Below are 14,256 nucleotides of genomic sequence, written 5' to 3' on the forward strand. Positions count from 1 at the left end.
TGCAAATAAATTCATAAAAAATCCTACAATGTGATTTTCTGGAGAAAAAAAATCTCATTTTGTCTGTCATAGTTGACGTGTACCTATGATGAAAATTACAGGCCTCTCTCATCTTTTTAAGTGGGAGAACTTGCACAATTGGTGGCTGACTAAATACTTTTTTTCCCCACTGTATACAAACATGTTCCCTCAGCACTGGTTCTCTTTATTGTCCACCACGCAGGTTTGCCTCGTCGTGGCGGCCCGATCCAGCTGTGCTCCGCTCTGCCGTCAGGTCCACGTAAGACGACTTGGTGGCGTTGGAGCCTCCGGGTGGAGGGAAGTCGTCTTCGTCCGGGTCGAGGTGATAATCGCAGCTGGGATCCTCCTGGATGGTGGCCATCCACGAGCCCGCCCCCATAACCCCACTCCCCAGGGCAGGGCCAGAAGCCAAGCCTGGGGCTGGGGTACTGCTGCTGCCTGGGCCCGTTGGGGGTAGAGGAGGGAGAGAGTGTGGAAGGATCCGAGTGCTGGAGCAGATTGGCGGCGTAGGTGGGTTGACGATGTGGACAGAGGCCGTCTCGAGGCTGCTCAGCATCTCTTCGTTCTGAGGGGGGGGGGGGGGGGGGGGGGGGGGAGGACAGCAGGGTCAGGGTTGTGTTTGACTAATCCACTGCCTGACTGTAACTGGGATCCAATCCTTTTGAACTCAATTCAGTTTATCTTTATTTTCCAAGTAAATTGACTGAGTTGAAATGGAACGGGCCCAGTCTGGTCACACCATTACAACTGAACAGCCTAAAAACAACAACTCAGACACTCCGGCTCCAAACAACAAGGTCTACACTCGGCCTCTTACAAAGACAACACGGTGCACTCTTCTCCTCACACACATCGCGCATCCTTGTGACACTCCGACAGCCCCGCCCCCCCAACACCTCACCCACTCACCTGAGGGTGGAGCTCTATTAAATACAGGTACCTCCACCATCCGTTGCAGTTCCGCGAGGGGCTAAGGCAAATGGAACATGTGACGGAACAGGTAATTGTAACCCAAATATCCCAGTATACTATTATTTATACAGGGAAGTCACATTGAGAATTATTTTTCAAGTGAGCCCTGTGAGGCCATCAGAGGTTCTACCGTCTGGAACTCATTCATGCTGCTTCTGGGCCAACTACTGCCCAGTTCCAAATCCATTCCTTAAACCCCTGCCCCTAGGCACTTCTTGTAAATCTGAAAATATTTGATGGGTAATAGCATATTACGCATCAAATATCATATCACACCAACTTGCCCTCTGATAATCTTGGTGGAATCTTCACCCCATACTTCTTATACCTATGCAGTTCTTTCAGATCTAGGGGATCCGGCCTTGGTTCAGGCTCATATTATCCATGCTGCAATAGTCTATGTGCCGGGGGGCTAGGGTCAGCCTGTTATATCTGGTGTTACTCTCCTGTCTTATCCGGTGTCTTGTGTGAATTTAAGTATGCTCCCTCTAATTCTCTCGCTCTCCCTCTCCTCCCGGAGGACCATGCCTCAGGACTCCCTGGCCTGATGACCCCTTGCTGTCCCCAGTTCAATTTGAAGAAAGAAGTTCAACAACAGGTTGACAATGAGTGGAAAACATGGTCCTTGTGGATGTTGTTTCAAAGCCTAACACAACTAAATGGACAGCGCTTTCTAAGGTGATGATTCATTCAAAACACCCATACGCATATTAGAGATTATGCATACGCATACTGTAAATAAGCCCTAGCCCCCAAAAAACATGAATTATACTGAACAAAAATATAAACGCAACATGTAAAGTGTTGGTCTCATGTTTCATGAGCTGAAATAAAAGATCACAGATATTTTCCATTCGCACAAAAAGCTAATTTCTCTCCAATTTTGTGATCAAATGTATTTACATCCCTGTTATTGAGCATTTCTCCTTTGTCAAGATAATCCATCCACCTGACAGGTGTGGCATATCAAGGAGCTGATTAAACAGCATGATCATTACACAGGTGCACCTTGTGCTGGGCACAATAAAAGGCCACTCTAAATGTGCAGTTTTGTCACACAACACAATGCCACAGATCTCAAGTTGAAGGAGCATGCAATTGGCATGCTGACTTCAGGAATGTCCACCAGAGCAGTTTCCAGAGAATTGAATGTTCATTTCTCTAACATGTCGTTTTAGAGAATTTGGCAGTACGTCCAACCGGCCTCACTACCGCAGACCACGTGTAACTACACTAGCCCAGGACCTCCACATCCAGCTTGTTCACCTGTGGGATCGTCTGAGACCAGCCACCTGGACAGCTGATGAAACTGAGGAGTATTTCTGTCTGTAATGAAACCCTTTTGTGGGGAAAAACGTATTCTTATTGGCTGGGCCTGGCTCCCCAGTGGGTGGGCCTGGCTCCCAAGTGTGGTGGGCTATCTCATGAATTGATATGATGTATTTAGGTGAGCGGACACCTGGGGTGATTGATTTGTGAGTTGCCATTCGTGCCTGCTCCCATACCCTATAATTGTTTATTTCTTTGTGACTCATTTGTATACAGGTAGACCAGAAAAGCCACATCCCTGATTGGCAAATGAGTGGCAACCCTGATTAGAAGCACCTGCAAATGCTGTTTTGAATTAAAATAAAATTGTACATCCACACTGAAGGCGGCTGTAAAGAAGGCTGCACTCTTTTTGAGTGCAAACCCATTACACCTCTGTGGGCCTATGCCCTCCCAGGCCCACCCATGGCTGCACCCCTTCCCTAGTCATGTGAAATCCATAGATTAGAGCCTAATGAATTTATTTCAATTAACTGATTTCCTTATATGAACTGTAATATTGAGTAAATTACACACTCACTGGAGTCTCTGACATAGGCTTTGAAAAAGCATCCACGACTACTAGTCATGGCAAGTGCGGCTGGCTGCTGGTAAGCTTTCTTGACTTAGGACTCTATTTAATCCGTATCGCAGAAGTTCAGTTTTACAGCGTGATTGACATTTAAAGTCTATGTTCCTTCGTTAGCGGATACTGCATTCACGGTAAACACTGCATATGTCGGCTCAATCGGAAATTACATTCAGATTTCTATCACCCTAACCTTTGTCTAACCAGCTAAATGGCTGCTCTTAGCAAAAATGTGTTTTGAGTTACCTTTCTATCTAATAGGATGTTAGTTTACAATTCCTCTTCCAATTATAATGTGGGGAGGTCAAAATAATACAACTATCTACCAAATCTATTCATTTAAAAATGTTGATTACTTCTCCTTGCCATTCACTTGATGATCAAATCAAATTTTATTTGTCACATGCGCCGAATACAACAGGTGTAGATCTTACCGTGAAATGCTTAGTTACAAGCCCTTAACCAACAATGCAGTTCAAGAAATAGAGTAACACAATAAAATTACATAACAATAACAAGGCTATATACAGGGGTTACCGGTACCGAGTCAATGTGCAGGGGTACAGGTTAGTCAAGGTAATCTGTACATGTAGGTAGGGGTAAAGTGACTGTGGTAAAGTGATAATAAACAGCGTAGCAGCAGTGTGAAAACAAATAAGACAAAAACTGTTTTTTTGCTAACATATGATGGTGGTCCCTGGGTCGCCGGCTTTCCTGGACAGGGGTCCCTGGGCAAGAAAAGGTTGAAGACCCCTGATCAAGGGGGTTGATTTGTAATTAAGCAAATATATCTGCAGGTGATATGCTCTGTAGTAGTATGACTTCTCTAAAAGGGATAGCGTGTTATAGTGAGTGTGACTTCAACGTTCAAACCTAGAACATGTGGTCAGTGGTGAACATGAGAGGGCATAGGACTTACGTTGGGGAAGTACATGGCCTAGTTATGACATGACAGACTTACGCTGGCGAAGTACTCCTTCTCCAGATTTCTATCCTACAGAAACAAAACAGTAAGCATGCCATTAGGTGTACCAGCAATAGACAATGTGTCTTAATCAACCATGCAAGAGGTGGGCTTTAAAAGCCAAATACTTAATAGTAATATATATTATTATTATTATTATTATAAAACATGCCATTTAGAAGACTCTTTTATCCAAAGCGACTTAGTCATGCGTGCATACATTTTTCACGTATAGGTGGCCCTGGGAATCGAACCAACTATCCTGGCGTTGCAAGCGCCGTGCTACACCAGCTGAGCTACAGAGGACAACAACATGTATAGACAGACAGGCTCAGTAAGGCGTCTCACCACACAGTGCACCAGGATGCTGAGAGGGATCCAGAAGACCAGAGAGAACACCACCACTGAGCCCACAATGTTGTCTGCCAGGAACTTCCCTACAAGAGGGAGACAGAGAGAAAAAGACTTCAACTCCAACCTGCCTTTCAAATAACCTCCAAGCTAGTCCAACTAGACCTCCAAGCTAGTCCAACTAGACCTCCAAGCTAGTCCAACTAGACCTCCAAGCTAGTCCAACTCCAACAGTGCATTTCAACTCACTGAACGTGTCGATGTCCAGCTTGTCGATGAAATCCCACAACCTCTCGATCACATCCTGGACATGCTTCATGCATTTGCCCTGAAACAAACACAGACAAATCAATATATCATAATTGTCAGCCAATTTAAATAGAAAGTGGTAACTCTCCCTGTAGGACCAATACGATCCATTCAAAATGTTCTCTTCATGTAAAAATGTATTTTATTATTATTTTTAAATGTATTTACTGAAGTGAAATGTGTTGAAACTATGAATACAACCCAGGTCCATTCAGTGTGAGTAGAGGTGAAAGGTCAGTGCTAAAGGAAGAGGTCAGTCACTCACGCCCTCGTCACAGAAGCCCACAGTGCAGGGTTTCCCCTTGCGCAGGTACAGGAAGTTCCGGTCCTTTTTTACGAAGGGAGTGCAGGTGCCATCTTTGTCCCGGCAGCAGACCTTACAAGAGTTGTCCGTCTCTGGGAGAGTAAAGAGAGGTCAGTTTAGGTTCAAAGACAACCTGGTGCTATACTATTATCTGTATCTTTCTCCGAATGTAATTTACAGTGCCTTCAGAAAATATTAATATCTCTTGACTTATTCCACATTTTGTTGTGTTACAGCCTGAATTCAACATTTATTAAATATATTTTTTTCCTCACCCATCTACACACAATACCCCATAATGACAAAGTGAAAACATGTTTTTAGAAATTATAGCAAATTTATTGAAAATTAAATGCAGAAATATCTCATTTACATAAGTATTCAGACCCCTTTGTTATGACCCTACAAATTGAGCTCAGGTGCAACCAATTTCCTTTAATCATCCTTGATATGTCACTACAACTTCATAGGAGTCCACCTGTGGCCAATGCATTTGTTTGGACATGGTTTAGAAAGAAACACACCTGTCTATCTATACAAGTTCCCACAGTTGGAAGTGCATGTCAGAGCAGAAACTATTCCATGAAGTCCAAGGAACTGTCCGTATATCTCTGAGATAGAATTGTGATGAGGCATATACAGTTGAAGTCAGAAGTTTACATACACCTTAGCCAAATACATTTAAACTCAGTTTTTCACAATTCCTGACATTTAATCCTACTAAAAATTCCCTGTCTTAGGTCAGTTAGGATCACCACTTTATTTTTAAGAATGTGAAATGTCAGAATAATAGTAGAGAATGATTTATTTCAGCTTTTATTTATTTCATCACATTCCCAGTGGGTCAGAAGTTTACATACACTCAATTAGTATTTGGTAGCATTGCCTTTAAATTGTTTAACTTGGGTCAAATGTTTCGGGTAGCCTTCCACAAGCTTCCAACAATAAGTTGGGTGAATTTTGGCCCATTCCTCCTGACAGAGCTAGTGTAACTGAGTCAGGTATGTAGGCCTCCTTGCTCGCACACGCTTTTTCAGTTCTGCCCACACAATTTCTATAGGATTGAGGTCAGGGCTTTGTGATGGCCACTCCAATACCTTGACTTTGTTGTCCATAAGCCATTTTGCCACAACTTTGGAAGTATGCTTGGGGTCATTGTCCATTTGGAAGACCCATTTGCGACCAAGCTTTAACTTCCTGACTGATGTCTTGAGATGTTGCTTCAATATATCCACATAATTTTCCTTCCTCATGATGCCATTTATTTTGTGAAGTGCACCAGTCCCTCCTGCAGCAAAGCACCCCCACAGCATGATGATGCCACCCCCTTGCTTCACGGTTGGGATGGTGTCCTTCGGCTTGCAAGCATCTCCCCTTTTCCTCCAAACATAACGATGGTCATTATGGCCAAACAGTTCTATTTTTGTTTCATCAGACCAGAGGACATTTCTCCAAAAAGTACAATCTTTGTCCCCATGTGCAGTTGCAAACCGTAGTCTGGCTTTTTTAATGGCGGTTTTGGAGCAGTGGCTTCTTCCTTGCTGAGCGGCCTTTCAGGTTATGTCGATATAGCACTTGTTTTACTGTGGATATAGATACTTTTGTACCTGTTTCCTCCAGCATCTTCACAAGGTACTTTGCTGTTGTTCTGGGATTGATTTGCACATTTCGCACCAAAGTACGTTCATCTCTAGGAGACAGAACGTGTCTCCTTCCTGAGCGGTATGACGGCTGCGCGGTCCCATGGTGTTTATACTTGCGTACTATTGTTTGTTCAGATTAACGTGGTACCTTCAGGCGTTTGGAAATTGCTCCCAAGGATGAACCAGACTTGTGGAGGTCTTGGCTGATTTCTTTTGATTTTCCCATGAGAGGCACTGAGTTTGAAGGTAGGCCTTGAAATACATCCACAGGTACACCTCCAATTGACTCAAATGATGTAAATTAGCCTATCAGAAGCTTCTAAAGCCATGACATCATTTTCTGGAATTTTCCAAGCTGTTTAAAAGGCACAGTCAACTTAGTGTATGTAAACTTCTGACCCACTGGAATTGTGATACAGTGAATTATAAGTGAAATAATCTGTCTGTAAACAATTGTTGGAAAAATTACTTGTGTCATGCACAAAGTAGATGTCCAAACCGACTTGCCAAAACTATAGTTTGTTAACAAGACATTTGTGGAGTGGTTGAAAAACGGGTTTTAATGACTCCAACCTAAATGTATGTAAACTTCCGACTTCAACTGTATCTGGGAAAGGGTATAAAACAACTTCTAGAGTGTGGAAAGTTTCCAAGAGTACAGTGGTCTCCATCATTGGGAAATTGAAAACATTTGGAACTATCCAGACTCTGATTAGAGCTGGCCATCTGACCAAACAGCCTGCGGGCAAGAAGGACCTTGGTCAGGGAGGTGACCAAGAACCCAATGACCACTCTGACAGAACTACAGAGTTCCTTGGCTGAGATGGGAGAACCTGCCAGAAGGACAACAGTCTCTACAGCAACCCCCCCAAAACAAGCCACATTACAGCATGCCTGGAGTTTGCAAAAAGCCATGTGAAAGACTCAGAGCATAAGACAAAAGATTTTGTGGTCTGATTGAAAAATGTAACTCTTTGGCCTGAATGCAAAGCTCCATGTCTGGAGAAAACCAGGCACTGCTCATCACCCGTCTAAAACCAACCCTACCGTGAAGCATGGTGGTGGCAGCATCATGCTATGGGGATGACTGGTAAGGATAGAGGGAACAATGAATGGAGCCAAATACAGGGAAATCCTTGATGAGAATCTGCTTCAGAGTGTAAACAACCTTAGACTGTGGCAAAGATTTACTTTCCAACAGGACAATGACCCCAAGCATACAGCCAAAGCAACGCTGGAATGGCTTCAGAACAACAATGTGAAAGTCTTTGAGTGGCAAAGCCAAAGGCCAGACTTGTATCCCATTGAAAATCTGTGGAAAGACTTGAAGATTCTGTTCACCGCCACTCTCCACAACAGAGCTTAAGAAAATCTGCAAGTTAGAACATTTACATTTTAGTCATTTAGCAGACGCTCTTATCCAGAGCGACTTACAGGAGCAATTAGGGTTAAGTGCCTTGCTTAAGGGCACATCGACAGATTTTTCACCTTCGGGGATTAGAACGGGAGATAAGCCCCAAATCCAGATGTGCAAATCACGACTCAAAGCTGTAATCGCCACCAAAGGTGCTTCTACAAAGTATTAACTCAGTGGTGTGAATACTTATGTAAATTAGATTTCTGTATTTCATTTTCAATTAATGTCCTGAAATTTCTCTAATTTCTTTCACTTTGTCATTATAGGGTATTGTGTGTAGATGGGTGAGAAAATATATATTTAATCTATTTTGAATTCAGGCTGTAACACAACAACATGTGGAATAAGTCAAGTGGTATGAATACTTTCTGAAGGCACTGTACAGTATATTGGCAGAAATCAAATTTAAGGCTTTAGGTTTCGAACATTAATGTAAACTTGAAGCATCAAATCAAATAAAAAACAAATAAATGTATTGGGTCCACCCATAGAGATAGAAAACATAGACTTCAGCCTCTCTATAGTTGTATTTCTATCAGTACACCATGGTACTGTACAGTGTTGTCAGTCTAGATTGTAGCAGTGTGTCTGTGAGAGGGTTGTACCATTACAAGCACAGGGTTGCAGGTTCTGCACAGCCTCACAGAAGGTCATGCACTCCCCGTCGCTGCACCTCCCGCTGTCCACACAGATGGTATTGTCCAGAGCATTGTCTGGGGCTGGGCACTCACTGCTGTTACCTAAGGTTTTGAGAAGGTGGCGGGGAGAGAGGAAATCACAGAAATGTAGATTCTCCCTCAGTGAGTCAGTCAAATACACCAACTGATGTCTCAACAGCACGGCCTGGAGACCTATCCAGTTAGAGGATGTTAGTCCAAAATATCACTTAAGTATCTCACAAAAGTGAGTACACCCCTCACATTTTTGTAAATATTTGAGTATATCTTTTCATGTGACAACACTGAAGAAATGACACTTTGCTACAATGTAAAGTAGTGAGTGTACAGCTTGTATAACAGTGTACTTTTGCTGTCCCCTCAAAATAACACAACACATAGCCATTAATGTCTAAACCGCTGGCAACAAAATTGAGTACACCCCTAAGTGAAAATGTCCAAATTGGGCCCAAAGTGTCAATATTTTCTGTGGCCACCATCATTTTCCAGCACTGCCTTAACCCTCTTGGGCTTGGATTTCACCAGAGCTTCACAGGTTGCCACTGGAGTCCTCTTCCACTCCTCCATGGCGACATCACGGAGCTGGTGGATGTTAGAGACCTTGCACTCCTCCACCTTCAGTTTGAGGATGCCCCACAGATGCTCAATATGGCCAGTCCATCAGCTTTACCCTCAGCTTCTTTAGCAAGGCAGTTGTCGTCTTGGAGGTGTGTTTGGGGTCGTTATCATGTTGGAATACTGCCCTGCGGCCCAGTCTCCGAAAGGAGGGGATCATGCTCTGCTTCAGTATGTCACAGTACATGTTGGCATTCATGGTTCCCTCAATGAACTGTAGCTCCCCAGTGCCGGCAGCACTCATGCAGCCCCAGACCATGACACTCTCACCACCATGCTTGACTGTAGGCAAGACACACTTGTCTTTGTACTCCTCACCTGGTTGCCGCCACACACGCTTGACACCATCTGAACCAAATAAGTTTATCTTGGTCTCATCAGACCACAGGACATGGTTCCAGTAATCCATGTCCTTAGTCTGCTTGTCTTCAGCAAACTGTTTGCGGGCTTTCTTGTGCATCATCTTTAGAAGAGACTTCCTTCTGGGACGACAGCCATGCAGACCAATTTGATGCAGTGAGCAGCGTATGGTCTGAGCACTGACAGGCTGACCCCCCACCCCTTCAACCTCTGCAGCAATGCTGGCAGCACTCATACGTCTATTTCCCAAAGACAACCTCTGGATATGACGCTGAGCACGTGCACTCAACTTCTTTGGTCGACCATGGCGAGGCCTGTTCTGAGTGGAACCTGTCCTGTTAAACCGCTGTATGGTCTTGGCCACCGTGCTGCAGCTCAGTTTCAGGGTCTTGGCAATCTTCTTATAGCCCAGGCCATCTTTATGTAGAGCAACACTTCTTTTTTTCAGATCCTCAGAGAGTTCTTTGCCATGAGGTGCCATGTTGAACTTCCAGTGACCAGTATGAGGGAGTGTGAGAGCGATGACACCAAATTTAACACAACTGCTCCCCATTCACACCTGAGACCTTGTAACACTAACGAGTCACATGACACCAGGAGGGAAAATGGCTAATTGGGCCCAATTTTGACATTTTCACTTAGGGGTGTACTCACTTTGTTGCCAGCGGTTTAGACATTAATGGCTGTGTGTTGAGTTATTTTGAGGGGACAGCAAATTTACACTGTTATACAAGCTGTACACTCACTACTTTACATTGTAGCAAAGTGTCATTTCTTCAGTGTTGTCACATGAAAAGATACACTCAAATATTTACAAAAATGTGAGGGGTGTACTCACTTTTGTGAGATACTGTACATACAGTGAGGGAAAAAAGTATTTGATCCCCTGCTGATTTTGTACGTTTGCACACTGACAAAGAAATGATCAGTCTATAATTTTAATGGAAGGTTTATTTGAACAGTGAGAGACAGAATAACAAACAAAAAATCCAGAAAAAACGCATGTCAAAAATGTTAGAAATTGATTTGCATTTTAATGAGGGAAATAAGTATTTGACCCCCTCTCAATCAGAAAGATTTCTGGCTCCCAGGTGTCTTTTATACAGGTAACGAGCTGAGATTAGGAGCACACTCTTAAAGGGAGTGCTCCTAATCTCAGTTTGTTACCTGTATAAAAAGACACCTGTCCACAGAAGCAATGAATCAATCAGATTCCAAACTCTCCACCATGGCCAAGACCAAAGAGCTCTCCAAGGATATCAGGGACAAGATTATAGACCTACACAAGGCTGGAATGGGCTACAAGACCATCGCCAAGCAGCTTGGTGAGAAGGTGACAACAGTTGGTGCGATTATTCGCAAATGGAAGAAACACAAAAGAACTGTCAATCTCCCTCGGCCTGGGGCTCCATGCAAGATCTCACCTCGTGGAGTTGCAATGATTATGAGAACGGTGAGGAATCAGCCCAGAACTACACAGGAGGATCTTGTCAATGATCTCAAGGCAGCTGGGACCATAGTCACCAAGAAAACAATTGGCAACACACTACGCCGTGAAGGACTGAAATCCTGCAGCGCCCGCAAGGTCCCCCTGCTCAAGAAAGCACATATACATGCACGTCTGAAGTTTGCCAATGAACATCTGAATGATTCAGAGGAGAACTGGGTGAAAGTGTTGTGGTCAGATGAGACCAAAATGGGGCTCTTTGGCATCAACTCAACTCGCCGTGTTTGGAGGAGGAGGAATGCTGCCTATGACCCCAAGAACACCATCCCCACCGTCAAACATGGAGGTGGAAACATTATGCTTTGGGGGTGTTTTTCTGCTAAAGGGACAGTACAACTTCACCGCATCAAAGAGACGATGGACGGGGCCATGTACTGTCAAATCTTGGGTGAGAACCTCCTTCCCTCAGCCAGGGCATTGAAAATGGGTCGTGGATGGGTATTCCAGCATGACAATGACCCAAAACACACGGCCAAGGCAACAAAGGAGTGGCTCAAGAAGAAGCACATTAAGGTCCTGGAGTGGCCTAGCCAGTCTCCAGACCTTAATCCCATAGAAAATCTGTGGAGGGAGCTGAAGGTTCGAGTTGCCAAACGTCAGCCTCGAAACCTTAATGACTTCGAGAAGATCTGCAAAGAGGAGTGGGACAAAATCCCTCCTGAGATGTGTGCAAACCTGGTGGCCAACTACAAGAAACGTCTGACCTCTGTGATTGCCAACAAGGGTTTTGCCACCAAGTACTAAGTCATGTTTTTCAGAGGGGTCAAATACTTATTTCCCTCATTAAAATGCAAATCAATTCATAACATTTTTGACATGCGTTTTTCTGGAGTTTTTTGTTGTTATTCTGTCTCTCACTGTTCAAATAAACCTACCATTAAAATTATAGACTGATCAATTCTTTGTCAGTGGGCAAACGTACAAAATCAGCAGGGGATCAAATACTTTTTTCCCTCACTGTAGCAGATAATGATTCGTTGTCAGGTTAAATTGGAGTATATTTATTTTTTATTTAACCTTTCTTTGAGCAGGGGTGAGTCCCATTGAGAACAAAATATATTTTACAAGGGAGCCCTGTATTACAAAGCAGCAATGATAAATCGAAAATAAATCCCAACTGTCCGTCTAGTCGTGGCTATCCTGTGTATGTACAGTAGGGGAGGCTTACCTGTGCAGAGGGACATGCCCTTACAGGTGGCGTTGATGGGCTCCTGGCATGTCTTGCCTGCCTGCTCAAACTTGCAGTTCTTACAGCATGGACTGTTCCTGTCACTGGATGTACCCGGACATAGAAAATGATAACTTCAGTTTACACAGAATAGTAGTGTATATGCACTGGCATGGTGATGATAGAGAGGTAGGCTACTGGATACCATGTTCAAGGTCCAATGCAGCCGTTCCTATCTCAATATCAAATGTTTTCTGGGTAACAACGAAGTACCTTACTGTGATTGTTTTCAATTAAAATGGTCAAAAAGAAACATAAATAGCTTCTTAGCAAAGAGTAATTTCTCAAGCAAGAATTTTGCTAGGACTGTTCGGGAGTGGTCTGAGTGGGGAAGGGAAAACTGAAAACTACCTGTTCTTGGCAGAGAGGTTTGGAACTCTCTTTCTTATTGGTCTATTAACTAATTTACCGCCTGGTGATGTCACCGGGCAAGTCAAAACAGGCAAAGATTTCAGGCTGTCTTTTCAAACAGCTTTTACACTAAAAGGGCATTATCATAATTTTCACAATTTCACAGTATTATTCCAACCGCAGTGTGGAAATGTATATAGAACACAGGGAAATCACGTTTTTGACTGCATTGGGCCTTTAAACACACACAAAATAACTGCAATGTCAGTGGGGTATCAATGTCAGTTGACTTTATTAGTTTACTGTATATTATGAAATTGACATGATTCTGTATGTAAACATGTTGTAACTTGTACATGACGCCGCAAACTAAATTTCCCCAAGGGGACAATAAAGTCAGCCAGTAAGTAAAGAAAGGCAGGAATTCACCGAAGCCCTTGTAAATGTCATCTTATCATATTAATTACTGCACTCAGAGGTGGCCATTTTGGGCCATGCGTGGCGGGTTTCTACCTGCACTGGGACTCAGGCCTGAACTTGCAGTCGGCGGAGCAGCACTGGTCGTCGTTGAGGTGCAGCAGGCCCGGGTCGCACTCCTCCCCCTCCTCCACGCGCGAGTTCCCACACACATTGCTGTTCCTCTCCTTGAAGCAGATGGGAGCCTTGAAGCGCAGCGTCTTCCCTATGGATATCTTACTGCAGTTGGAGAATCGCTGTGGGGAGAAGACAAACGTAAAGGAAAGAATAGAAGGTAAATGTCATGTGAGCATTTGAGTCATTTGACAGAAGATTTGAGGCACACAAGAGCATTACCTTGTTGTTGTAGTGGTCCCCGCTCACAGCAATGGGGTTCATGACAAACTTGCCCCCGTGTTCATCGCTAGGGGCGCAGTAGTGGATGTTGTCAGGATCGTGCTCAGCTCCAAAGTTGTGGCCCAGCTCATGGGTTGTCACCAAATCTGCTTCCTGGTGGTGGGAAAAAAAAGAAAAAAAACTTTTAATGCTTGGAAACCATACAGTGACTTCCAACAATTAATACAATAATAAAGTAATTATTACATAATCTGTTATCTTTGGGATATACAGTGAGGGAAAAAAGTATTTGATCCCCTGCTGATTTTGTACGTTTGCCCACTGACAAAGAAATGATCAGTCTATAATTTTAATGGTAGGTTTATTTGAACAGTGAGAGACAGAATAACAACAACAAAATCCAGAAAAACGCATGTCAAAAATGTTATGAATTGATTTCCATTTTAATGAGGGAAATAAGTATTTGACCCCTCTGCAAAACATGACTTAGTACTTGGTGGCAAAACCCTTGTTGGCAATCACAGAGGTCAGACGTTTCTTGTAGTTGGCCACCAGGTTTGCACACATCTCAGGAGGGATTTTGTCCCACTCCTCTTTGCAGATCTTCTCCAAGTCATTAAGGTTTCGAGGCTGACGTTTGGCAACTCGAACCTTCAGCTCCCTCCACAGATTTTCTATGGGATTAAGGTCTGGAGACTGGCAAGGCCACTCCAGGACCTTAATATGCTTCTTCTTGAGCCACTCCTTTGTTGCCTTGGCCGTGTGTTTTGGGTCATTGTCATGCTGGAATACCCATCCACGACCCATTTTTAATGCCCTGGCTGAGG

General features: G+C 43.7%; 1 protein-coding gene across 1 annotated transcript in view; it reads right to left on the bottom strand.

Annotated features, from left to right (window-relative positions):
- Positions 1-205: 205 nt before the first annotated feature.
- Positions 206-14,256, bottom strand: part of LOC311145317 (disintegrin and metalloproteinase domain-containing protein 17-like) — a gene marked incomplete at its 3' end in the record, with an annotated part of 37,853 nt that continues 23,802 nt past the window's right edge. Inside the window, exons 11-19 of the mRNA XM_084181551.1 lie at positions 13,430-13,582; positions 13,130-13,329; positions 12,206-12,309; positions 8,484-8,618; positions 4,780-4,910; positions 4,455-4,533; positions 4,203-4,291; positions 3,852-3,884; positions 206-586 (exon numbers count right to left, since the gene is read on the bottom strand). Coding sequence (XP_084037677.1) covers positions 206-586; positions 3,852-3,884; positions 4,203-4,291; positions 4,455-4,533; positions 4,780-4,910; positions 8,484-8,618; positions 12,206-12,309; positions 13,130-13,329; positions 13,430-13,582 — 1,305 coding nt within the window. The remainder of the gene's footprint in view (positions 587-3,851; positions 3,885-4,202; positions 4,292-4,454; positions 4,534-4,779; positions 4,911-8,483; positions 8,619-12,205; positions 12,310-13,129; positions 13,330-13,429; positions 13,583-14,256) is intronic.

The sequence above is a fragment of the Coregonus lavaretus genome (assembly GCF_964263955.1).
Source record: "Coregonus lavaretus genome assembly, chromosome: 18".
Classification (NCBI taxonomy): domain Eukaryota; kingdom Metazoa; phylum Chordata; class Actinopteri; order Salmoniformes; family Salmonidae; genus Coregonus; species Coregonus lavaretus.